At 37.6% G+C, this 25,770-nt stretch overlaps 2 protein-coding genes across 3 annotated transcripts; one reads left to right on the top strand and one right to left on the bottom strand.

Annotated features, from left to right (window-relative positions):
* Window positions 1-4,551: 4,551 nt before the first annotated feature.
* nucb2a (nucleobindin 2a) lies at window positions 4,552-12,927 on the top strand. The gene is made up of 13 exons (XM_053324562.1): window positions 4,552-4,619; window positions 4,974-5,102; window positions 6,545-6,652; window positions 6,852-6,984; window positions 7,168-7,271; window positions 8,266-8,451; window positions 8,704-8,794; window positions 8,931-8,989; window positions 9,069-9,161; window positions 9,308-9,397; window positions 9,501-9,671; window positions 10,357-10,417; window positions 10,505-12,927. Exons 1-13 carry the CDS (start codon window positions 4,596-4,598, stop codon window positions 10,741-10,743), a joined length of 1,488 nt encoding a protein of 495 aa, XP_053180537.1. The 5' UTR covers window positions 4,552-4,595; the 3' UTR covers window positions 10,744-12,927.
* Window positions 12,928-13,125: 198 nt separating this feature from the next.
* On the bottom strand, window positions 13,126-23,887 carry caprin1a (cell cycle associated protein 1a). 2 transcript variants are annotated; one of them, XM_053315997.1, is made up of 17 exons: window positions 23,765-23,887; window positions 21,969-22,103; window positions 21,208-21,270; window positions 20,864-20,950; window positions 20,217-20,458; window positions 19,943-20,025; window positions 18,784-18,939; window positions 18,296-18,348; window positions 18,108-18,191; window positions 17,854-18,015; window positions 17,385-17,493; window positions 15,950-16,011; window positions 15,576-15,707; window positions 14,980-15,139; window positions 14,128-14,316; window positions 13,863-13,969; window positions 13,126-13,733 (listed from the first exon to the last, which is right to left on the bottom strand). In XM_053315997.1, the coding sequence occupies exons 2-17, from the start codon at window positions 22,101-22,103 to the stop codon at window positions 13,647-13,649; spliced, it is 1,911 nt and encodes a 636-aa protein (XP_053171972.1). In that variant the 5' UTR covers window positions 23,765-23,887; the 3' UTR covers window positions 13,126-13,646. The 2 variants fall into 2 exon arrangements, with proteins under 2 accessions (XP_053171972.1, XP_053171980.1); XM_053316005.1 differs by lacking the exon at window positions 15,576-15,707.
* Window positions 23,888-25,770: the final 1,883 nt, after the last annotated feature.

The following is a 25,770-nucleotide window of genomic DNA, read 5'->3' on the forward strand; positions in this document are numbered from 1 at the left end:
AAATGATGATTCGATTGTTCAAATTAACCCTAACCCTTAATTTTCTATTGATAAAGAATGCACAAACACAGTTAAGAGCCAGAGGTTGAAGGATGGAAAGAGACCTTTGTTAAACAGTAACATTTCCAATTGCAGAGAAATAGCATGAGACCAAAACATGAAAACTATGACTACAAGGACTGCATTTAACTGTTTTTGAACAGTATCTGGCATGAGCTGAGCTTGCCTGCATGTGTGAATGAAAAATACTGGAAGCATTAGATGAAGTTTATCAGCCTTACATCACCTTCATTGCAGTCAGGCTCTGAAGACAGAGAGCCTTCCTGACCATGACACATTACAATAATGCTTACACTGCATCAAACAGACCTTCCCAATTTACCAGTGCTGCCCATAAATTTTACTTGGGCTGAGTGACGGCAGGCAATGTTCAAAGTCACAGTGGTGTTGGCACAGGAGGTATTTTTCTGAGCATCGGACACCAGGAGTCAATGTTTCACATCATAATGACATGTTCTCTTACATATGCATCATGACTAAAAGTGCTCTTCCCGTGCAGGATATGTGGCTTTAACCAGGAGGGAGACAATGGTTTGCCAATAAACCTGTCAAACAACCATAAAAAGACATGCAAAAATACTTCACCAGTTTCACCACCATCATGCATAGATTATGTGTCCTCTGTGGAGGGAAAATACTACGGGGTGCATTCACCCCAGTGAGCAGGAAGCATCTGTCAACATTATAAATATTTGATCTGTGATTCTTTGTTGTAACATTCTCCAGTGGTTTAAGACATTTTTCTTCAAAGACTGTGGGACATAAAACATTTCCTCTATAAGCCATTAAAGTGCAGCTGCTGTGCAGAAATCCAATCATTGTAAACCTCAAATACTTATCTGCTTGGCAAAAAAACAAAGAATTCAAGGTACAGACATACGTTTCTATCCCTTTGTTTACAAATAATTGATAACAATAAGTGAATTATTTAGTTAATGAGATCTACAGAGATGTGAGAAATAAACTTGAAAACCTGAATAAATTAGTGGAGAAACTAAAAAATGCAGATACTTTCCTACATGTACAAAGTGAATGGTTTAATGTAATTAAATATAATGTAATTAGTATGCTATGGCTTTCACAATCACCATGATCTCAACCATGGGTCCCAAACCTATGGGATACTTTTGGTCAGTGTGTTGGGCAGTGCTTTCCACCATCTTTATCAAAACAGAATGTGAGGGAATATCTTTTGGAAAGCAGATTGTTATGCTTTTTTTTACTGCGCACTACCAGACAGAATTTGTTCTGTTGAGACAAAAATATTCTGCATGTAAGGTCAAGCAGAAACTGGCAGAGATCTGAAAGAGGCTTAAATATACAGCCTGGATTCCTCATTAACACAGCCAATAATTTAAAAATGGTGTCATTAAGCGCACAATTAACTTATTCCTCATCCGGTCTGCACAATGAAGCAGGGGTGGCTGGAACATACACACTGCAGTGTAATCATCTGATATCCCTACTCATCCAGTTGCTGTTATTTGACCTTGCTATGATTTATAATCATCCTCACTACATACACACACTTGTACATACTAATTTACACACAGAAACACACACATGGATGCGCAGTTGAGTGCAGCTCTGCAGTATGGTCTGTGCTGCTGCTGATTCCTGCCTCTCGCCTGCCAGAGCTCACAATGCAGCAAGGTGACTCAATGATATTGTCTTTTCCTCAGAGAGTCTCCTCCTGCTGAATCACAGTTTACTAGAGGTACCAAACAGAAAATGTAATAAAGATGCTCATGTCCTCTTCTGACTTTCAATAGTTTGGGTACTAATTTACCTGGCATATGCCCACAGGAAATACTTATCCTTTCTGTGTGTGTGTGTGTGTGTGTGTGTGTGTGTGTGTGTGTGTGTGTGTGTGTGTGTGTGTTTTCCAAATAATCCTTTAATGTAGGCAGAGTCAGGTATATATATTAGTGTGTAGATGTATTTCAAAGTGCCTGAATTATTAACAACACACAGTGTAAGATAATGTTTAGACAAGAGTCTGTGGTTGGTTATGCAGGGAATTTAATCATCACATAGTTGTCTATTAAAATAAGTGCTGATCTTTCCCATCTGCTCAAGCTTTCCTTTACTTTCCACATTAGCCATGATCTAAGACAATGATTAATTGCTATTCCAGCTCATTGAACTATTACAGATACTGACTACAGGGCAGAGATGTTATATTTAGTCATAAGCCAACTGATCCAGATAAAATTAGATTTATTGTCTTGCTGTACCTGCCAGAACTCATAAACAGTCTTTATGGAGTTTTTTATTTTAAGTACTCATAGATTCAGTAGAAAACCAATGATTTTACAACCCCTGTACTACAAATGTATGTATTCTACACAAGCTTGTACAAGCAGCTGCTGAGTGCAACAAGAGGGCATCTGAGCAGCATTTCGAATTTTACTTAAATTATATTTTATTTAATATTGCTATGTCTGCATGTCTAATTAAGCTACATAAGTGGAGCTGCAGGTGCTAACGAAGATCACAGTACGTAGTTGGCTTTAATCATGCACTCATTAGCTCCTGTGCCTTCTAGCATATGTGACCAGTTAAGCAAACATGGACTTCCATCCAACACAGGACTATGAACAGACTGCAATAAAGGACTCAGCCAACACATTACAACAGCATCCTCTGTTGGAGAGATGAGGGCTCACCACGTGATTCTGAACCAAAAATCAATGTTGAAGTGATCATTTTAACTTGATCTGGTACTGTAGTAACCATAGCTCATGGGACAGTACTTAACAAATAGTGAAGTCAAGCAACGTTCAGTCTTTGTTGTGTCAAAAAGCTAATGACTATCTAGAGAGCATCATAATTGATTAAGTTAAATTTGTTTGTTAAAACTAGGCAAATGTTTTACACACAACCAAGTGAATTCAAATATTTGATAAATGACTCCTAACAATCATATTATACACAAAGTGCTTCATTAAGAATCAATAACTGAAATACCTATAAATACTTTACAGAGACTAATTTATCATCATCATCATCATCATCATCATGCAGTGTCTTGGTGTTTGTGTACAAAATAGAAAAATGTTAATTTGTTTCAGATGACAGCAAAGAACTTCACAAATAGATTATACTGTGTTTGAGTGTCTTCAGAAGCAGAAGCTCTGACTTAATCAGCCAGTAAGATGCAGAGTGCATAGAGAGGAGTGTGACAAGAATAGTAGCATCCCCATGAGTCCATTGAGCAGGGCTGGGGTGAGAGGTGAACTTGGACCCATTAAGCAGACTGCTGTGTGAGTAAAGACCGTCATACAATGCAATACTATAACTTGCTGTACATTTACATAAGTACTGCATTTACTGTAAGTGCAATTTAAAGAATATTGCACTTTGGGTTTCTCCATTTTATTTTCCTGCAACTTTACACTTCTACTCTACTTCATTTTCAAGGGAAACGCTTTTTTTGTTTTTAATCTGACAGTTATAATTACAAAATACTCAAATGAATATTGAAATATTAATTTCAGATGAATATTTTACATACATATGGCCATGTTATGAAATATGTTGCATAATTTATAAACCTGAAGTATGTAAAATGATTAAAATTAGTTCTACCTCGACCTGCTGCATACACACAGCAATAATAATCCATTTGGCCAAAAAGATGGACAAGGCTCAGTAATGCCTGCAAATAATAAGTACTTTTAGTTTTTTTTAAATAACATTTTGTTGACAATGTTTTTCCTTGTGATGGAGAATTGTTTTACATTGTGGTATTGCTGCTTTTATCCAAGTAATAGATATCTGAATCACAATGCAGTGGATGATAGATAGGTGTTGTACTTGATTACTTGTTAAGTCATGATCATTGACTGTCAATGGTCATGACATGTGGTCATATATAGTCCTTTAAATACAAGTTAAGAACAAATTAGTCTGTTGGATGTAACACAACAATGACATATTGAAAACCCCCAGTTAAAACGTGTCACTAAAATAAAAAGAGCAACAGTTTATTGTAACAGGTTGAAAATAATGCTATTACTAATCTTTATCCACACCACAAGCAAACAGCAAAAACATTGTAATTAATGAAATGACCAAATGTTGGCATGCACTTTAGCCTGAGTGTTATTGACCATTATTATTGAATTAATTAAGCACTTTACTTTCAGTCTCTCAGTGAGTGCCCCACATTTCAGCCTGATCTGTTCCACATTAGGAAAAACACCTAATATGGGGTAATTTGGAACAAAGAACACTTACATGTGTGCCATTTCTATTCTGGGTGTGATATTTGCATTCCCTTTTCTGATAAGATTAGAAAACACCCCAGAGATTACAGAATTGTATTGAGTGTGGATAAAGTGTATTGACTTCATTTCAAACCCACCTGCTCTGACGTCATCTCGCCACGTACAATCCAATGCAACGCAACTTGCTCGTCGGTTTGACGGACAGCCGCGCCGACCAATGGGAGTTCAACGCCGCCGCCAATACAACGTGCAGTGCTGACGAGCAGGAAGTCTGGATGAGAGGAAGCGACGTGAGCAGAGGAGATGAGGTTCAGCATTCATAATAAAGTGAGTATTCAAGTGACACGTATCTAAGGTGCTCTTTAGGGAATATTTCAACATTACCTGTAGTGTCATCATGGGTGTGTGGCGTTAACTGTGCCGTTCAGACTGACAGCATGAGGAGCCTTACAGATGCTTATCCAAACCTGTCAGTGGCAGTGCTAAAGCTAACAGCAACAGCTTCCTGAGGATATTAGCTGACCATTAATGAACAACCATTGCAGACTAGCAGAGCCGTCTGAAGAGAAGAGAAGGAAGCCGGCAACTGGTCCTCGCAGTTTGTCTTCATGCGCTGTGCTGTGTAATGTAACTACATGTTACTGTTATAACAGCTGTAGCGTTAAATGTCCTCATTTCCAGATGTGTTGGAGCCGGGCCCTGCTCCTCCTGCTGGTCCAGCTGCTGAGTGTGGAGGCAGTGCCCATCAGTATGGACAAAACAAAAGTCAAAGAGCCTGAGAAGAAGCCTGAGGAGCCTCCAGCTAGTGTGGTAGGAAGTCCCAGGATGTTTACACACACCTGTTTCTAATGAAGACATCATCACAAAGCAGACTTCTTGTTTTGAAGCTCTGAAACAGTCTAGTAATGGATTGAATTGATCAAATTCAAGGATTCAAGGATTTGTATTGTCATTCCAGCCATGTAGATACATGAAAGATAACTCAGGTCCAAGTGTAAAAATAAAAACATAAAGATACGTCCAATAAACCAGCAGCAGATGATTGCAGTGTTCTTAAAGGCAATAATTACAATAAAATAAATAACATCTACACTATAGGCATAATGAGTCAAAATAAATTAGATAAAGTAAGAGATAAGAGGTAAAGTGAGCAGTGCAGTGTACTGTCAGAAAAAAATCTCAGAGACTAGAGGCATTTACTGCAGCATGCCCCTGAGGGATATCATAAATAGTGTAAAGTCAATAAAGTAGCAGCAAGATGGTAGCAGCAGCAGTTGATTGTAGTTCAGAGTCTATGTGATTGAACAAGGCAGTGTGGTGCAGAGTTTATCAGTCTTACAGCATCGGGGAAGAATAAATGAGAGGTTGATTCTGTGTGTTTGTCACGTGGCTCTGGTTTTGATAATCAATTATTTGGTCCATTTTTGTATGAAATAAACAAATATGTAGAATTTCATCCTTTAAAACGATTTGGATGAAAAACAGTGTGACATAATTGGCATTTTTTAATTCATTTTATATGGTAGTAGAAATTATAGTAGTAGTAGTAGTATAGAAGTATATAGTGGAAATTACTGCCACTGCTTAATAGTTGTTAATAGTTTGCGATCCGGAGAGAGTTTTGCAGCAGGAACAGTGCCCAGACTATGTTTAATGACAGGTGGGCTGATTTCTCATAGGACTATAATTCAATCAAATTACCTTAATTAGATCAGGCTATTTTAAGTCAAAACTTATGATCCTATAAAGCTAATTTGCTATCTGCACAACAGCTCTACATGTTTTTCAGCTGCAAGTTTGTACATTTTAAATTTGGAAATATCCGGCTTCACAGAGCTCAAATAAATATTGTGTGAATTCTGCTTTGTGGTGAAAATTACTTGAAATATAACCTTGTTACTCCTTAGTCTGTTTTGTCTTCAACCACAGAACAGCTGTGCCATACAGTATGTGACTTTGCAGAAGGGAGTAAAGCCGTTTTTAATGCATTAATGACAAAACCTTTCATCTCTGTATCAAACAACACATTGTTCAGCAGACCTGTATCCCATAAAAAGCTAGATATTCTGTTACTTGTTTACACTGGCTTCAGTATGTTACCACTAACCATATAAATGCTGTTAATAATATGTCATTAGATATAAAATTAGAATAAAGTACAAGTGAATATAATAACAATATCAGAACAGAGATGTGATCACTGTGGGATTGTTTGGTGTATTTAAGTGACATTGGATTTGTTGATGTTATAGGAAACAGGACTCCACTATGACCGCTACCTCAGGGAAGTCATCGATTTTCTAGAAAAAGATCAGCATTTCAGAGAAAAACTCCACAATACAGACATGGAAGACATCAAGGTATTGTGTGCTTTCACTTGTCCAGCAATACATTTTCTTGGAAAATAATAACACTCTATCTAGACTTCTCCTGTAATTTCAGTCCACTGTACGATTCATTTTAAGTTTAAGAACAATGATAAAGGTATTTTAGTGGAAAAAAATATGTGTTCTGCTACAACTTTAATATTGAATACTGTTGTAATTATTTACCATATAGCAAGGTAAACTGGCCAAAGAGTTGGACTTTGTCAGCCATCACGTCAGAACAAAACTGGATGAGTTGAAGAGGCAGGAGGTAAACCGGCTCCGAACCCTGATTAAGGCCAAGCAAGACCTTGAAGGAGGGAATGGTATGTTGTGTTATAGTTTATATTTAATCTATCTATCTATCTATCTATCTATCTATCTATCTATCTATCTATCTATCTATCTATCTTAGGTAAATGAATGTATACTGGCTTAATGTTATGTTATATACTATATGGATATCCAGTATTTGTGTTTTTATTTATATTTTCGTTTACCCCCACTAGACATAGCTGTGGACCACCAGGCTCTGCTAAAACAGTTTGAATACTTGAACCACATGAACCCACATACATTTGAAGTGGATGACCTGGATCGGCTCATCAAATCGGTAAACCTCTTTGCTACGTTTCACACATTAACAAAAATGCTGTGTGTTTTGCTTCATTTGAAAAAAAGGACCACACACAACTGTTATATTTATAAGCCACAAGTCACTGCAACACCTTTGTGAACTGTGGTCAGCTGTGAATTGTCAACATCCGGGAAGGAAAAGAAAGCAAACAATAAATGTAGAGTGCACATTGAGTCAATATAGAAGTCTGCAGCTACTCCAGACAGTGTCATGTGATCTGCTTTTTATTATCAGCACCTACTGTCAATTACTTTCTTTTCTTTTTTTTCCTCTCCTACCGATTTAAAATGTTTCTGCCATAGTTTATATTTAAGGTCTGATTATATGTCAGTGCTATTTAGCAGTTGACTTGGATATCCCTGATCCCAGAGCTCACCACAACACACGAACACGCTTAAGACCTGCAGAATTAGTCACAGCAGTAAAGTCACTTTGACAAATGTATTCAGACAGAAAGAAGTTCACTGTGAAGGATTACTTTTATTTAGGTCGGTACGTTTAGGTACGTTTTTTTTTTTTTTTTTTTTTCATTTACATAAAAAAAAAATTCACAATAACAAAACGAACAAAACAAAGATAAGAGAAAAAGTGATAAGATATATAAACAAAACAATTAATATATCATCATTCTTTCCTCTATCCCTATCTGTTTCTCTTACAAAGTATTTAATCTCTCTTTTATTCTCTTTTGTTTTCTTTGACTGAAAAATGAAGCACATTGATTTTCATAACAAACTGAATAGCTGCTTGAGATCGATAAAAACATTTAAAAACACTGTATGCTGTTTAAGTGTGGTAAATTGGTTCAGGTTCCAAGTTATAACCCAGGATCAAATATTCACATGATCTAACAAGAGAAAAAACTGTAATTGTCCAAAAAGTATTAAGTAGGACAGGTAGGAATATTAACTGTAGATTTTGATCAAAGTACATTTCAAACATTTGAAGTAATTTTGTCCTCTACATCAAGGCCACTAAAGATCTGGAGAACTACGACAAAGAGAGACATGAGGAGTTCAAGAAGTATGAGATGATGAAAGAGCACGACAGACGGGAACACCTGAAGACACTGGATGAGGATGAAAGACAGAAAGAAGAAGAACACTATGAAGAGATGAGGAAAAAGCATGCTGACCACCCTAAAGTCAACCATCCAGTAAGTAAGATTTTGTCAGACAGACATGACACATTTTGCTTATGAAGAGAAATTCTTTTCTTTAGTGTTTTGTATTTTTTTTGTTCAGATTTCAAGAGTTGCAGTTTTGCAAATTTTAGATTTTTACATGATGTGCTTTTGGTCTAGGTGCATTTTCGTAATTTATATGTAAACTCTCTACTAAAAGGTTTAACTGGGGAGTAATTTATCCAACTCTAATTCAAATGTGATGCTTTTTCTTTTGCTATTCAGGGTAGCCAGAATCAGCTTAAGGAGGTGTGGGAGGAAGCAGATGGCTTAGACCCGGAGGATTTTGACCCCAAAACCTTTTTCAACCTGCATGGTAAGAACTTTAGCCATTTTCAAGTGTTAAAGATGGGAAGGATGGTGTTCATTAATCCAGTGCTACATAATCTGTATTGTCAAATATAACAGAAAATAGTGTATTTGTTTAACACATTGTCTTTTTCATGATGCAGATACCAATGGAGATGGTTTCTTTGACGAACAGGAACTAGAGGCACTGTTCACCAAGGAGGTAAAGACATTTCATCTGAAAATGTATGTTTGTTTCAGTGAATGGTCTATTCATTGACTGTTGGTCTGTGTGATTTCAGCTCGAAAAAATCTATGACCCAACACATGAAGAGGATGATATGGTGGAGATGGAGGAGGAGAGGTTACGTATGAGAGAGCATGTTATGAACGAGGTACATTAATTTACACTCAGGACTCTATTTTTATGTAACTGTTTGCTTTGCATAAACAACCCCCTCCATCTATTAACGAGTGTCTGTATAGCATATATAATCTGTTCCTTTGTATAAAGCTCTTGTTGCTCCTGTCTTCCTCATAGGTGGATTCTAACAAAGACAGACTGGTCTCTTTAGATGAGTTCCTGGTTGCTACAAAGAAAAAAGAATTCTTGGAGCCAGATAGTTGGGAGGTGAGACACAATCTCTGACACTTTATCTTGTTGACATTATTTCAAAGTGTAAGCAGAAGTAGGACGATCCTAAATGGTGTCACATCCACTTTGTGTTCTCCAGACGCTGGAGCAGAACCAGGCTTACACAGATGAGGAGATGAGGGAGTTTGAGGAGCACCTTGCTCAACAAGAACAGGACCTCAACCTGAAGGCTGTTGACCTCCAGAAACAGAGAGATGAGCTGGAGAGACAACAGGAGCAGCTTAATGCACAGAAAATTGAGCTGCAACAGGTAAGGACATGAGTGGCACACTGTCATTTGAAATAATATTAGGAGCAGACGAGGCAAACTGCAGGTTTAAGGTGCCAGTATACCCAATCAGAACTGCTTGTTGGATAGTTGAACATCTTCAGAGACCCTCTCCTCCAACACACTGAATTTATTTATTTCTAGCATAATCTGACCCCTACGGAGCCCATAAAGGGACATGGGGAAAATAAAAAATATTAAATGTCTCATGCTCACCAGCAAGTATTGCATGCACGAGACAAGAGGAGACATTATGCATATATGGGTTCCCAATCCGACCATTTTTTGTGTATTATTTTATCATTATTAAGGCAAAAGAACTTGTGCTCACCAGAAAGTATCTCATGCTCACCAGAAAGAAACCAAAGTTGTTGTTTTTTTTTTTACCATGTCCCTTTACGGGCTCCGTAGACCCCTACTGTAACAGTGAATGTGCCAAATTGTTCATTTCCAAACCTGATGCCAAAGGTTTATTAGAAAATAGAAGTTCTATAGAATTGTCTTCAGAATAAAAAGACAACAAACATTTTCTTATCAGTAGAATCTCAGTAACTGACTAAAAATCTATTACTTTGGAGTGGACTACGTTGTGTTATTTACGCTATCAAATGAATGTGACTACACATTGTGCATATGCATAAAAATGTGAAATGGTTGTTCTTTCCAGGCGGTTGAGCATATGGAACGGCTGAAATCACAGAAAGTAGAACCCCCTCCTGAGGTTCATGGTAAGTTGCACCATTTCATTTATTTTTGTGAAATTTGATTTTTACAGGCTGACGTCTGAGAAATGTAAAATGGCTTCTTTGTTACAGTTGAAGGAAATTTTATCCCAGAGGTACATGCAGATGACTTCCAGTTACATCCTGACCAAGCAGCCCAACTCCAAGAGCATCAACCTGAAGCCCATGCCCAGGATCTTCAAGATACACCCCAGGAACATAATAATCAACAAAATCAAGACCCACAAGGCCAACAAGGTCTCCCCCAGACACACCAGGATCTGCCACCGGGTCACCAAGAAGCCCCACAAGGCCTGCAAAACGTGCCATAAAAATGCAGTCAGAACTTGAGCCTGTACAACCTTACACCCAGACTTTTGCAGCCCCTCTGGTCCAGCGTGCAGAGGAGCAGTCCCTGCAGATGATTAGGCCTCTTTAACCAGCATGACTTAGGGGGTTTGGAGGACTCTTGGGATGAAGGAGAGCAGCACAAAAGGAAATTCCTGTTAAACTATACCAGTGTTCGATAACTGTCATTCTTGAATTACATAAAGGAAAGTAAAATGAGCAACCAAGGACATGCATTTTAACACTACTTGCATTTTCAAGGAGCTGAGTTTGATAACTGATTATACAAAAATATAATTTTGTGGAGCTTTCATGGCCTACTGTTTGCTGTTGAAAGTAAGAACCTCTAAAACGACAACCTGATGATTTTCATCCACGAGCCTGTTGGATACATACAGTGCAGCTGTTGAGGGGAATAAGGTGTAAAAAGTTTTTTCAGACTTATAATTTTTGACTATGGATTTTCTGACTGAATTATAAATATACACATGAACATTTCAAACAAGAGTTAAGTGTTTATTTTACGTGTGACTTGTTTGCAGGGTTTTTTCTCTGGATAGCACTACATATTTGAGAAATTTAGTGAGATATCTTTTTTTTTAATGTTTTCTACAATTTACATTGAACTTAAATTGCAATAGAGGCACCATATCTTTATACACCATCTCAGTGTTTACATTGACCATTTACATTTTATATCCATTATCTTCAGCTGCCACTGTTCTAAAATATTCCATATTTGAACCAACCAATAAATCAATGTAGCCCATGTTGCTCCAGAGACCTCATACTTGTGTCAAGAAATCATTTTACAGATGTTTCTGCTGCTTTCTTAATGTTAATTGTGGTTGCTGTCATAACCTGTGTCAGCTGTTTACCTACATTGAAACACTACTATTTCATTGTGTGTAGTCGGAATATTTTCTCAACTGTAGGAAATGTGTGCTCTGCCAAAAGAGATGAGTAATGGAGTTTTAAAATTGTCCACATTACAGTTTTTCTCCAACACTTGAGGTTACAATATATGCAGGTATTCGGTTCTTAAAATAAAGATAGACATGAAATCACCCCCCAAACAACAAAAGTTTCCCCTCCATTTCCTTACAGTCAGAGATGCTTATAATACTACTTGCAGTATGACTCTACAACTATCAGATTTGCAAAGCAACCCGATTACCATACAGAGTTGGCAGATGGCAAACATCTCAAATATTCAGCTGCTTTCTTACAGTATAATGGGGCATTTTAATTTTGGTCTGTTGTTCTTATTAATTGTGTTTGTGGCACATTTATTTATGAGTTGATCAATGAGTTGATTTTTGATGTTAAATAGAACAGTTTGGGTGTTGAGAAGTTCATTCAATTAAGCTGTAGATCTTTATTATGGATGTCTTTGATCACAATTGTCTGCATCAAAGTATTTTGTTGAGGCAGCTGTGGGATTTGTTGAACTAGATCAGTCAACTCATTAGAAAAAAAAAAGGCAAAACAACAGCTGAGTCTGGTATTACTACTGTCTCAAAAAATGCAGCAGTCTGTCTCTGTTGTCTGTTAAATCAAAAGTGTGATCACATGAAAACCTCTACAGTACATTTGGTTTTTGTTTTTGCATTCAGTTCACATCACTGTATTTGGCACTAGAAGTATATTACTAATTTGAGGAATTTCATAGTATGGCATACTTTTTTTCCCAATTCTCCATTAGGTATGATTACACTCCAGGTTCCATCTTGTGTTTTCAATGCTGTAATGCTGTGGTTTCTTTTAGCTAGCAGAGTGGTCATACCATACCGGTTTTGAGGTGTTTCCATTGCATCCTGTGAATGAACAGGTCTGCCTTATTGTGGTTCAGTTCATACAAAAGTTAGACGTGGAATATATGCTTTACTCTTTTTGTTGTGTCATTAGTTTTTGTGCCAAGTGTTTTCTTTGATACAATACTGCATCATAATTTGCACAAAATGTACAGGTGCTGTTTTCAGATTGCTTGCTGCTGGATAAAATAATCATTTGATGATTCTGTACACCTCAGTTCAAGATAATAAAAACAGTTATGACCTTTCAGATTATGCAACAATTTGATCACTTTCTCAATGATCCATCACAATGTGTACTGTAAAATGCCAGAATTCATGTACTACAAGCTATTAAATGTTGAAGAATGAAAATGCTGTAAACAACATATAGATCACCATTACTATATAAATGTATGCCATCCATAATCATAATAAGACATCTATACCTATTTAATTACAGGATTACATTGTTATATAAGGAGCACACAGGTATAACAACTAGATTTGTCACCTTAAATCCATACCCGAGCAAAAAGATCCAAAGCAAAGAAATGATCCACAAACAGCAGGTAATAGAACACAACTTTATTGAAACAGTCTCAACTAATAACATCAGCGTACAAAGAGGTGATGGCGCGAGAGGTAACAATGGGGTAAATAAAAATAAAATAAACATTAAATGTTTTTATGAAAACTATAGGATCAAGAGGAAAAAACGTTGCTGACAGCACAGGGCAGAAGAAAATAATCATCATGGAATCAGATCGACAGTGGCAGGGTATTTTTTGCATTTATTTTGTACAAAAAATAAATTAATGAAATCTTTCAAGTTTACAGGAATATCTATTTGTTGTTTTATACCACACAGACTTGCTGATAATCCTACATTGTCGTGAAGTTCAGCGTTTTGTGTTAAAACATTAAGAGGATCTAGACAGACAAAAGCAGACTGAGTGATAAGTAGGCTAGGAGTTAAAAAAATAAGATTACCAATGAGAAACAAAAAATTGTTATAAAAGTGAGCTGGGGCGAACACATTCAAAAATCCTGAATGTTCCAACGTGGCGCGACTTGACGGTCCTTAGGATCTTTTAGGATCTCATTGCTTGAGCGTTACCTCGAGACAAACCTCGTGGTCCTTGGGCAGCTCCCCGTTTGTAGCCTTGCTGATAGCCCTCCTACAAGAAACCACAGGCATTTTATATTAACAAGCACTGAATCCTTCAATATCAATAATGAGAATGGTCATTTATTATATGAGCTTTTTGGTACATGATGTTTATTTAATAATCAAAAGGAAAACTTACCCGCTGGTAGGTGCTATTTGAATAGTCCCGGGGCGTGTTGTATTGGGTTTGACCATAACCACTGCTGGGAGCATTTGAGAAAGGAGGGCGATAACCTTCATATCCACCTGACAACAAAAAACATTATAGAAAATTTTGAATAATGACCTTAGTGGATTTTCACCTGATAACAACAATGTGTATATGATGTATATAATTATGTCAATACAATAAATAATGAGGTTACTGCATACATCTCTAAAACAGTTTGATGCATATACAGTACCTCTGAATCCATTAGAGGACCCTCGGTAGCCGTTCATCATGCCACGGGGGTTCCTAGGTCCACCCCTGGGCACGGCTCTGCTGTTATAAAAAGACTGGCCCGACTGTCCAAATCCTGCACCTGGTGACGTCTCTTCATGTCCGCCTGTTGAGGGCATGACCTGGGCTTGGGGCTGGAACCCAGCAACAACTGAACAGAAGCAAATGAGACAGAAAAGTCTATGATGCACTGGTGAGTGTTTTGCAGTGTAGATTTAAAAAACAGTACACTTCTGTAAACGGAAAAATAAAAATAAAAATCTTGAAACTACTACTTTAGTTTTATTGTGCCAAAGAGATATTTTTGTCTTGAAGCATGGTGAAACTAAACTGTCCTTTAACGGACAATTAACATATATATATATATATATAGTTCCAGCAACATTAAAAATATATTTTGTGGCTTCAGGGGCTCCATGCTAAACAGAAAATGCACACAAACTTTAGGTTTATGTAAATGTTTCCTCATGATACAAAAAGGAGCCAGTAGGCTTTCCAGATTCCATTTCTTTAACGTTCACACCCACTGAATACAGTGATTAGTCAATTGTGTGGAAAAAGAAGAAAATATTCAAGAGTTTGAACATCTCTCAAGCTCTCTCTTTTATCATTCGTTATACCAATTCTGTCACTTTTGACACTACCTGAAAATGTGGTGAATTCAGACAGTATTTCATATTAACTGGTAAATGTTGACCATCAACTTGCCCTTGTAGTGCCAGGTCAATGTAGCTGTGATGCCAAACAATTTTGACATCTTGATTTTTTTCCCAAACATCAAACAAACCATCTGTCATCCCATCTCATCCCTCACCCGACTGTAATGTCTCCTGTGGGATGTCAGGCTGGTCTACAGTATTCTCTGACTGGCTGGTAAAGCCTTGTCCATAGCCACCAGGGAACTGGCTTGGCTGCTTCAGAGGATCTGCTTGGCCATCAGTGGCGGGGGGTACAGGTGCATTCAGGTTAAACACCTAAAAAGAGGGAAAGAAAACATTTCGGTATTTCTTTCTACATCCAAACAATATTAAAATCACAATGTCCACACAAGTTCCAGTGTGATCAGATGATGATATAGTATAACAACAATAATAGTAATAATAATTGTTAAGTTACAATAAGGTCTTACATAAAACATTCAGAATTATGAAAGTCTATGTGGCTTAAGACAAAGAGGTGTTCAGTGGGGTAGAAGAGAAGAAGAGCAGGACAGGATTGGGAAAGGGACGTGTGTAATTGTTCACCAATGGTTCTTATGCTGTGACTTTTTTGCAGTGTTAAGTAGCCTGTATTTGTATTTTTATGGCCTAAGCTAGTAAATCCAAGGGTGGAATCATTTTCCAACACTGTTAATTATATAAGTCTGAGGAGGTGCTGTGTTTATTAACTGGACTCAGATACAAAGCATACCGCTTGCACTGACTGGAAGGGTGCTGCGTTGACATTGATGCCTCCTGTGTGGGTGGGTTTGGAGACAGGTGGGAAGGCAGAGGACAAGGAGCATGGGGCAGGGGACTGCTCAGAAGACAGAGACATCGAAGCCTGGTTGAATAGGGGGAGGGGGGAGAGGTTGAAGGAGGGAATTCAGGAGGGAAGAAAAGGAGGATTGAGGAGAGGTGAATGGGAGAGACAGTAAATGTTTGTGCAAACCAATGCTTTGATTTTTGTTCCTTTCTTAAAGCTCCCTTTAGCTTTATGCTCATATTCAAATGTATCAAATGACTCTCTGTAATACACAGTAGATGTGTATTACATTCTACCTTTTTTGCCTCCACTCTACTTACTTGTGAGGATTCCTGTGGTCCAGGCACTGAACCTGTTTGAGGAAGTCTGGACTCTGGGTGTGCTGTTAGGAATATAAAGAGAAGTGTGTAAGAAAATAAAGTCTTCCAAACTGGTCTGATACCCTAATAGAATTATTTAACCAAGTTAGGGTGTTTTCAAACCTTTGTCTGTTTGAACCAGACTCAATTTGTTTGGATTTGTTCTGAAAACAGCAGTCATAACCTGCACCTGGTTTACAGATCAATTTGACCCCATCTCCAATGCATACTTTGCAAGTTTAAGGTTAGTGGGATGTAGATGAGTGAAGTTAACAGCTGATAGCCAGAAAATGAATTGAAGTCTGACCTGGACTAGCAATTAAGCATGTTGCCATCTTTGTATTTGGGCAGATAGGACCTTTTTCAAGCATTTATGTTCTAAGAACCCACCCAGACACATCTGACCAATGAGCAAAGTGAAAGTTCTCATGTGGCTTGAGTGATGCATTTTGGTTGGCTTCAAAAAACATTTCTATGTGATAAGAAACTGAATAAAGAGGAAATCAGAACAAGTTTACCACCTCCTCCACTGATTGGACTACTTGGACCAGAGTAAATAAACTCCAGGTTTGAAAACACCCATAAGCCCTGTTTCGACCAAGAGGTCCAGGTACTTTGGACCCAGAGGAACTAATCCCAGGAACTACAGTTGGAATTTTAAGTCCCTGTTTGTGTTTCCACTGCATCTGAGGAGCCGGGTAGATCAGGCAAATTAGACCCATGAGCAGTTAAAAAATTAAAAAATGACTTGAAACACAGTATTCACACACACGGGGGAAAAAAACACACAAACTTGTCCTGTTATTCTTTGCATTTACTGCTGCATGGGTTGGATGTAATGAATGAAAAGGGAGGAATGCAGAGGAGAATGAAATTAAGAGCTTCTGTTTCTACACTAAATCATCAGCTGTTTGAAGGTTACATGAGCTTAAGAACATAACCATGAAAGAATCCGAAAATAACTATTTCTCTCATTCACTGCTTTGTTCTCCCTATCGCACATGCTGTCAGCTTGCTTAAGTTCTCTTTTTCACTTGTCCCTTGTGCCGTCAACAAAGTCTAACATTACTTTTGACATCATCAAATGGAGAAATGTCCTCCCCTTCCTGCAAACTCTGGCCCTATTGTTCCTGTACTTTTCAGAAGGATTACTCCCCAAGCATGATCTTTTTCCGGGGTAAAACAATCTCCCTGAAACATAGTTTAGACCCTGGTGCCTCCGGTGGAAATGCAGGTAAAGGAACTGAGTTCCTCTGAATGTTCTTAGTCCCTGGGGAAAGTTCCTGTGGCCGAAACACGGCTTTAAAAAAATGATTTTTCATAATAACCAGATGCCAGACAAATACCAGACAGTGAGAGATGCTGGTCAGAATCAAGGTAAATTAACTGTGCTCACATGAAGCACAGCCCAGCTGCTGGAGGTCAACAGTCTGCCCAGGCTTCATCGGCTGGGCGGACACAATAGCTGGATCAAGAGCCTGGCCATCGAACTCCAACATGGAGTCCTGTGGGACCAAAGAAGAAAAGAAGAGTAAATGTATAGTTACGGCATGGCTCAGATTGTGCAGTAACAAGTAAACTGGGACACTACTTTTTGACTGAAATATCTCTGTTCGCTCTCCCATGTTAGTAAGCATGGAACTACTATATATTTTTGATTTGCTTGTGAAGCAATTAATACACACTTTTAACAGTGTACTTTATGTTGTGCTCTGACAAAGGAATCAATTAAGTTCTAAGTTAATGAATAACTAACAAACGGGTGAAATCCATGATTACTGACAGGGAGAAGCAGAACACACAATATCCACAGCTGAGCAGTAACTATCATGAGCTGAATTACAGTGCATGCTGGACCTTCTCACCTGCATGAAGTTGTACGTCCCTTGCATCTGAGCCATTAGGTCCTGCACCGCCTGCTTTCTGACCACTGGGTCGTTGGCTGGTGGGGGGGAGACATGGTTCACAGTAACGGTTGGTTCTGGAGCCAACTGGGCAGGGGGCTGGTGCTGCAGGGAATTCACCATCTATTCAACAAACAGACACAGGTTGTGAAGGGGATTATAGAGTGCACTCCAAATATATAGAATACTGAAGTGATACAGCAGCTCAAGCATACCTGTGCCTCCACTGTCCACTCCTCTACTTGGTCTTTGTCTGTGCTGCTGTATGTGGTTTCTGGAATGAACTGTCTGTTTACAAACTGTAACATAAAAAACATACTGTAAGTGTAGTCTGACAAAAAAAGGAAACAGCTTTTAACTGCAAAATCAGAATGTTCTTATTGCTGTATATTTACAATCTCACCTCTGTGGTCTCCATTTTCATTGGCTCTGTATAAATTTCAGTAGCTGTTCCTTCTGAAGGAAATAAGCAAAGTAAAGATAGTTTTGTCACTGGGTTTACTGACAGACATCTGTTAATGTATATATTTATCATTCTTGATGAATCTGAACAATTATTTCCACAATTACACGATTGGTCTATTAAATGTCAGAATATGGTGAAAAAAGATCAATCATTGTCTCTCAGAGCCAAAAGATGTCCCAAAAATGTCTTTTGTTTTGTCCCAACCAACAGTCCACAACCTAAAGACATTTAATTTACATCACAGTGGACTAAAGAAACCAGTAAATATTCACATTTGAGAGGCAATCAAGGAATCAAGAAAATATTTTCTTTAAAAAGAAAAAGAAGAATGAAAGCGATTATCGATCATCCAAAAAGTTGCCAATTAATTTTCTGTTGATTTATTAATTGCTGAAGGTCCAAATATGTTTTGTTAGAGAGGTTACCAGGTTCTGATGGCTGCTCCCCAGCGTTAGATTCAGCCACCACAATCTGCTTCTCCTGTTCTTCCTCCTCCTCACACGTGCCATTCTGATGAGTTTGTGCTCTGTCAAAGTAGCCACTCAGCAGCACCTTGTCCAGAGTCTCCTTCAGTGACTTATCTGGAACAGAGATAATAAGAGAAATCAGAAATATACCTTATTGTTAAATTAGACAATAATTAACTGTGTATCAAATAACATGAAACATAATCTTAGCAATGACAGTATTGATTGATTATGTATTGCAATGTGTAATACATACAGTATACTAGGGGTGTGACGAAAACGCGATGATATTTCTCGCCAAAGTGAATTTTGTCTTGCGAAGCTATAATTAAAGGTGCGCACCAAAAAAAAAAAAAGACGCTTGGTTTTCTATCGTTCATTCGCAGACCATGTCTTCTTTTTATAATGTCACGTGTGGATCATAAACCTTGTTACAGCTTCTACCTGTTGAGAATATCTCAGTCAGAAGTAGGAGATGAGGAAAGGAGCAGCGGTAAATTAACCTCAGGTCTCTACACTGAGCCTTCCATAGCGCTAATGATGCAAAAAGTTGTGAGTCACACTACCAAATTATAACAAGTTGTTATAACATGTTGTTCTACTTGTGTATTTATGTGATACAGGACTGTGTTTTTATTATCAATATCTTATAATTTGTGATAATTGGATTCTTTATCTAATTTATATTTGTATATTAGAATTGTTTCTACTCTTTATAATTTACTTTTTGGTATTTGTGATTGTATCTAACTTTTGTATTTATGGTTGTTATTTCCATAAATACCAAAATTATCCATCTATAAAATATCTATCTATATGGAGAAACCTTTTACAGTGCTGCATACTGCATAGGATATGATGAATTTCCATTTTGTGAATAAAAGAACAGTCATTTATTTCCTCATTGAAGTTTTCTTAAAAGTATAGTTAAAATCTCATCTCGATCTCGTGAACCCAAAATCGTGTCTCGTCTCGTGAGCTGAGTGTATCGTCACACCCCTACAGTATACAAATATATTTACATACACACACACATACTGTATTAGTACAATACAGAACTTTAAAGAGCTTTACATCAGCAGTAAGTCAATGTTCCATGAGCCATGAAAATACTTACATGTGGTTCCTGCCACAGCCTTGTCTCGGCCCTCAAGCAGTTCCCACAAGTGTACGGAGGCCTCTTCATACTGATCAGTCAACCTGCAAGTCACACAACAGGGCAAATATACTCATACAATTCAACCTTGCTCACAGAACCAATGACAAGATTATGAATCCTCACAGATTTCCTTTTTTTGCACAAAATATTATGAAACCACTACACATTACTTACATACTATATACTTATTATATAATCTTAAATATTTGTAGCACTAAAAAGTACCCCATACCTGACATCATAGTTCCTATCGGGTCCCACAAGTTTGTACAACTCGTCAAGAGATGTGAGATCAGCATCAGTTAATAAGGGGGAACCTGATGCATCAGGCCGTTTCAGGTCCTGCCTTACATTGTCATCTCCTAACTGGTCCAGTAAAAACTGCAGCTCCAATACTGTCTTAAGCCGCCGTTGCTCCCCCTCCTCCCGCTGAAGCTGCTCCCGTCTTGCAGTCTTCTTCACTGCCTTTTGAACCTGAAAGTCAGACATGTTTCTGAGCATTTTGTTTCACAAGGTTTCTCAAACAAATCAATCAACTTTATTTATCCCCGCAGTTTGCAGCCTCAAGTCACATGGAGAAAAAAAAACAAACAAAAAAAACACATACAGCATCCGCTCACCACCACAATACACCACAATCGCTGCACTTGTAAAATCTAGAAGTCTAGGAATGTCAGTGAGCAGGGTCCTAGAAGTCACCCCCCTGTTCCCTCAATGACTTTTGATATTTCACACTTTCCTGAGTCAGACTGTAATGTAAATTCTTATCATGTTCACAAAGGCTTGTTATGTATCTTCAAGTCCTTTGAGAGAATTTTTACTGAAAAGATAGTTAAAGGTTTGCATAGATCATAAGAGCAAGTGTACCTCAGCACTCACCTCTTGGCCCAATGCCAGGAAGCTCTTCTGCAATTCTCGAGCGAACTCGAGGTTGTAAGTGATCTCTTGGTACTTTGTCAGCGCATCCTTCGGGTACATCATGCAAAGAAAATTGAAATTGAGATTCGTGTATTATCTAAAAACTGTATTTTGCTCTAAAAGAGCAAGATGCAGCAACAGATAAAGAGGCACTGCCTTCCAGAAAGCATGCTAACATTGATAGGATTTAGATACAACAATACAAAAACACATGTTATTGTATGTTTTACTAGTTATCATTGTTAAATTATGGTGAAAATAATTGTATTCGTATGTCAACATAAAACAAGGCCCCATGTACATACCAACTGATCCTGATTCAGGCTTTCTCCCTTATTCTTCTTTGCCTGATAGTCATCCAGTTTGGACTGTAAAAGTATTAAAAATGTCATATGTTAAAATTAAGTTGAGATATTGCAAATGGGAGGAAACACACACGAATGAAAGGTACGAAAAGAATTTAAAAAGTCATCCTTGCTTAAAAGAAATAATAACCCCTAACAGTGAAAGTATTGCTTATTAGCATGGTTTTATATGTGAAGGCAAGCCTAGTCAGAAAAGATCCATCATATTTTAAAAAGTTAATTCAAAAGTTGACTAGAGGAACCTACTAGACTAGATAAACCCACAGCATGATCTCTAACCTATATCCTAACCTATATGATGTTCTTATAAAAATTCAGAGGACCCCACACAAAGCATTCATAAAGAAAATATCAATCTTATATTCAGACGATCATACTCTGTCTCACACTAACTATGCAATCTTCATTCTTGTTTATTTATAGTACTAATGCACTTTGTAGTCACATTTATATTTATTCTTTATCTTTGCACTAAATATCACCTGATTTATACTGTTTGATGTACTGTTGTGTTATATGTGCCTTGTAAGGTGTCCTTGAGTGCTTTGAAAGGCACCTTTAAATAAAATGCATTATCATTATTATTATTATTATTATTATTATTGTTATCATTATTATTATTATTATTACATTCGGCCTAAGGTTAATCAAGAGAGAATGACGTGAAGACCATTATTTAATATTTAAAACACTAGAGATACCTTTTTCTTTTCCATGTTGCGAACCTTCTTGTCAATCACACCTAGAATCTGCTTCATGGTCTCACATTGACTTCCATTTCCCAGGTCTGGACTGGCAGACTGGACAGCGTTGTTGCCAACCATTGCTGAAGGCATCTATATGGGAAAGAGAGAGAGGAGGGACATGGAATTTTTTGGTTCAAATTATTTTAAAGGATCTTCTACATCTACTTAACTGCATCAGCCACAGACTTAGTCAGTATTATAAATTGTTCTTATGGCAAATGTTTACTTTGTGGCTATTTACAACTAGAGAACAAACTAATTAATATAAATAGTCAAGTGTGCACATCTTCTTTACCACATTGTTGATCTCAGATTGTTTTAGTTGATAGAAAAGGATGGGCAGTTTCACTTCCATGTTAGTCTCCCTTTAAATACCACTCTTTAAAACACACCTTACAACTGAGTTATTGGATGGGAAAAAATATGCAATCTACACAGTGTAAGACAGGTGACATTTTTTTTTTTTTTACAACCAGGTTGGAAACAGAGAAACAATACTTGTACAAAAGGTGATGTCACAGGTAGTACTCAAATCTCAAAGATTTTAGAGTAATTAGTTTGGCTGATGAAGGAGGTGGAGTCATTTTGCTCATGGATTTACACATGTCTAAATGATTTGTATGAGTGTATTAACAGTATTATTACTGTATAAACAGCTTGTACTGGGTAACAAAAAGATAATGCCATTATATGATAAATGTGAATTAAAGCTATGTATGTTTGTCTAGTAATATAAAGTATGTGTGTGTACCTGTGTGGAAGAGGCCAAGTAAATATTGACTTATAAACTGATTTCTAATTTGGCTGCTACAAGAACCATTACCCTTATTTTTTCAGAGGGTGTCATTACATAGTATTTACTCCACTGACTGCCACCTGACGATAAGCTAATGAATCATCAGCTGATCATTTAAGTGTAATTGATCCTGAGGTTACCCATGACGATGTTACTCACTGTATCTAACCTTGATAACCTTTTGAATCTCGTTGCTTTTACTAACAGACCGGATTCACAGTCGTGCAGGATTAAACATCAGGATAATGGTGAGACTTTGACTATGAAAGGAAGCGATACAGACGTTATCGAGCATTTACCCGTCTTTGATTTGGCCTAAGAGACGAATAAAGCCGGCGTATGGTTACCTTGAGGAACAATGTGAAGTACTTAGTTGGTTGTGGTTAACTAAATGCACTGATTCTGACCTGAATGAGGAATCTGGCAGAGGAACTTGACTAAAGTAAAAAATATAGGCCCTCTTTTAAAAGTTAAAAACCTCCCGAGGAGACACCGGCTAGCGTCGCCAACAGATGCTATAACTGTTCATACGTAGCATTGACATTTCTGGCTTTATTAGTGAGCCAGCTGTTCGCTTGTCTAGGTTACTGTAAGCTCTCAAACGATAACTCAAATAAGGTAATATTTAGTAAGCTGCCAGCGCAGGTCTTAATCTCTCTGTCCCATTGTTAGCTGCAGGGCTAAGCTAACGTGCTCGGTAACGCTATGCGGCTAATACTCTCAACCGGATGTCACTTACTACTTAATAATCAATAAAACAAACATCTCTGGTGCTTTTAAATGAAACGATGTTACACGACGACTCTAGCAGTGGAAAACAAAGACCGTCTCAGGACGCTGCGACGGCTCGTTTTGTGCTCGTTTCGTCTCGAGTAAAATGACAAAAGACGATTTTATGAGGCACAAAGCTAACAGATTAATGAGTCATTTGTTGGCGATGACATGAATCCCATACCTTTATACTCTTTGTCTTCAAAGAGATTTCCTTTGACGGGGTTAACGTTAACTGTATAGGTGCAGTCTGAGTCTTTTACTTTGAGTGGTATTTTTCTAGAAGGATGCTCAGGCTCACACACCGGGCTGAGTAGCTGCTGCTAGCGGCTACAAGGACCCCACTACTCACCTCAAGACTGCCTGACAAGAAAACAAAGGAAAACGTCACGATGTTGTACGATGCTGCTGCACTTCAACCAGTGAGTAACTAGTTACATGTAGTGGCGTTATGTAATTAAAGTACAAAATAATTGTGTCTGTAATCTGTTACAGTTACTGAGAAAAAAAGTGTAATTAAATCACAGTTACTGATGAAAATGTTGATTGCAAGGGGGGTTACATAGACTGTATAAAAGGTTACATCTGAAGTCAGACCTTTCAGAGTTTGCTCAGAAACATGCTATTTAACATGTCACTGAATATAGCCTATTGCTATTTTTAATTCTCTGAAATAATTTTTTTAATATGTTATAAATAAATCATGACATGGGCTTATTTGGAGCACACATGGGTTTAAATGGTGTCTCAGTTTAAGCCCATGCCAGACTTTTGACTTTTTTCATAAAATATCTTTATTTTATATTCCAAAATCTACATGAACTAGTGAATACATTTTCAAATGAGAAAAAAATCTTGAAAAGAAATTATCTCCCTTATAAATCATGTCAAAAACTAATATTATTTATATTCTGGTCACTTTACCTTTAGGTAGTAGCCTACTCGTTTAGCACTTGTTTGTTTGTTTATTGTAGGCTATATGTTTAAGGGTTTCTGTTTTTTGTGGATTTTTTATGTAGTTATATCACACAACTTTGCTTCTGGTTGCTGCTGTAATAAGTGAATTTCCCTGTTGTGGGAATATTGTTATTTTCATAAATATTGAATTTATTAAAATAAAGTAAACCTACTGCCCAGATAGTAGACAATAGACAAACCTCGGACAAATTCACATTATTTTAAACACACAGAGGGCGTGAAGACAGGTGGAGTTCCGGGATTCCCCTCAGATTGGCACGTCATCAGGAGGGATTCCCACCCGATAAGGTTTTGACCGGCCCTAACTGCTCTACTGTTCTGCTATCTCCACTGTTGACGAGATGATATATGAGTTTCAGCATATGCTCTTAACTACACTGTGTGTGTACTTGCCACAGAAATGAAGACATCCTGTCAGGAAATTGGCAGAAGATGTTCTACTGCAACAACTGGGAACAAGGTTGGTTTTGTTCAAGTCTTACTATTGCAGATACTGGCCTTTATTGATTTGTATTATTTATTGATATTGACTGTACTTTTTGAACTGTCTTTCTTATTTTGCCCAAATTGTCCTTGTGATTTCAGTCAGGGCTCAAGAGCCAAAGCAACATGTGGATTCAGCAAGACTGCACACAATCTTTGATCTTTGGCTGATGGATGTGGAAGAGTTTTTGCCTTTCGGGTAAGTAGTTATGCACTTTATTATAATAATAATAATAATAATAATAATAATAATAATAAAGTTAAAAAGTGTGTTCACAATCACATGGCTAACTTTGGACAGTGGAGAAATTAAGAGTATCAATCAATCAATCTTTATTTGTATAGCGCCAAATCACAATAAAGTTATCTCAAGGCACTTTACACATAGAGCAGGTTCTAAACCGAACTCTTCAGGTTTTAATTTTAAAGAGACCCAACATTCCCACATGAGCAAGCACTTGGCAACAGTGGCAAGAAAAAACTCTTTTAACAGGAAGAAACCTCAGGCAGAACCAGACTCAAAGTGGGCGGCCATCTGCCTCGACCGGTTGGGGTAGAGAGGAGAGAAAGGGAGGATAGAATAGAGAAGCACAATGAAAATCAACAATGAAGCTAGTAGGTCCGGGACTGGCATCTCACTCCTCCATACAGATCTTCTCCAGATCCTTCAGGTTTGGGGCTGTCACTGGGCAATACAGACTTTCAGCTCCCTCCAAAGATTTTCTATTG

This window comes from Scomber japonicus, chromosome 1 (assembly GCF_027409825.1).
Source record: "Scomber japonicus isolate fScoJap1 chromosome 1, fScoJap1.pri, whole genome shotgun sequence".
Taxonomy (NCBI): Eukaryota; Metazoa; Chordata; class Actinopteri; order Scombriformes; family Scombridae; genus Scomber; species Scomber japonicus.

What these genes read in the sequence shown, in the direction of transcription:
- caprin1a (XM_053315997.1), bottom strand. Translation starts at nt 22,103, where the DNA reads ATGCCTTCAGCAATGGTTGGCAACAACGCTGTCCAGTCTGCCAGTCCA. An exon ending in GCAGCTGGGCTGTGCTTCAT is followed by an intron (nt 16,012 to 17,384) that starts GTGAGCACAGTT and finishes TATTCCTAACAG; the next exon opens with CACACCCAGAGTCCAGACTT. An exon ending in ACAGGAGACATTACAGTCGG is followed by an intron (nt 14,317 to 14,979) that starts GTGAGGGATGAG and finishes GCTTCTGTTCAG; the next exon opens with TTGTTGCTGGGTTCCAGCCC.
- nucb2a (XM_053324562.1), top strand. Translation starts at nt 4,596, where the DNA reads ATGAGGTTCAGCATTCATAATAAA. An exon ending in TGGATCGGCTCATCAAATCG is followed by an intron (nt 7,272 to 8,265) that starts GTAAACCTCTTT and finishes CTCTACATCAAG; the next exon opens with GCCACTAAAGATCTGGAGAA. An exon ending in ACCCCCTCCTGAGGTTCATG is followed by an intron (nt 10,418 to 10,504) that starts GTAAGTTGCACC and finishes TCTTTGTTACAG; the next exon opens with TTGAAGGAAATTTTATCCCA.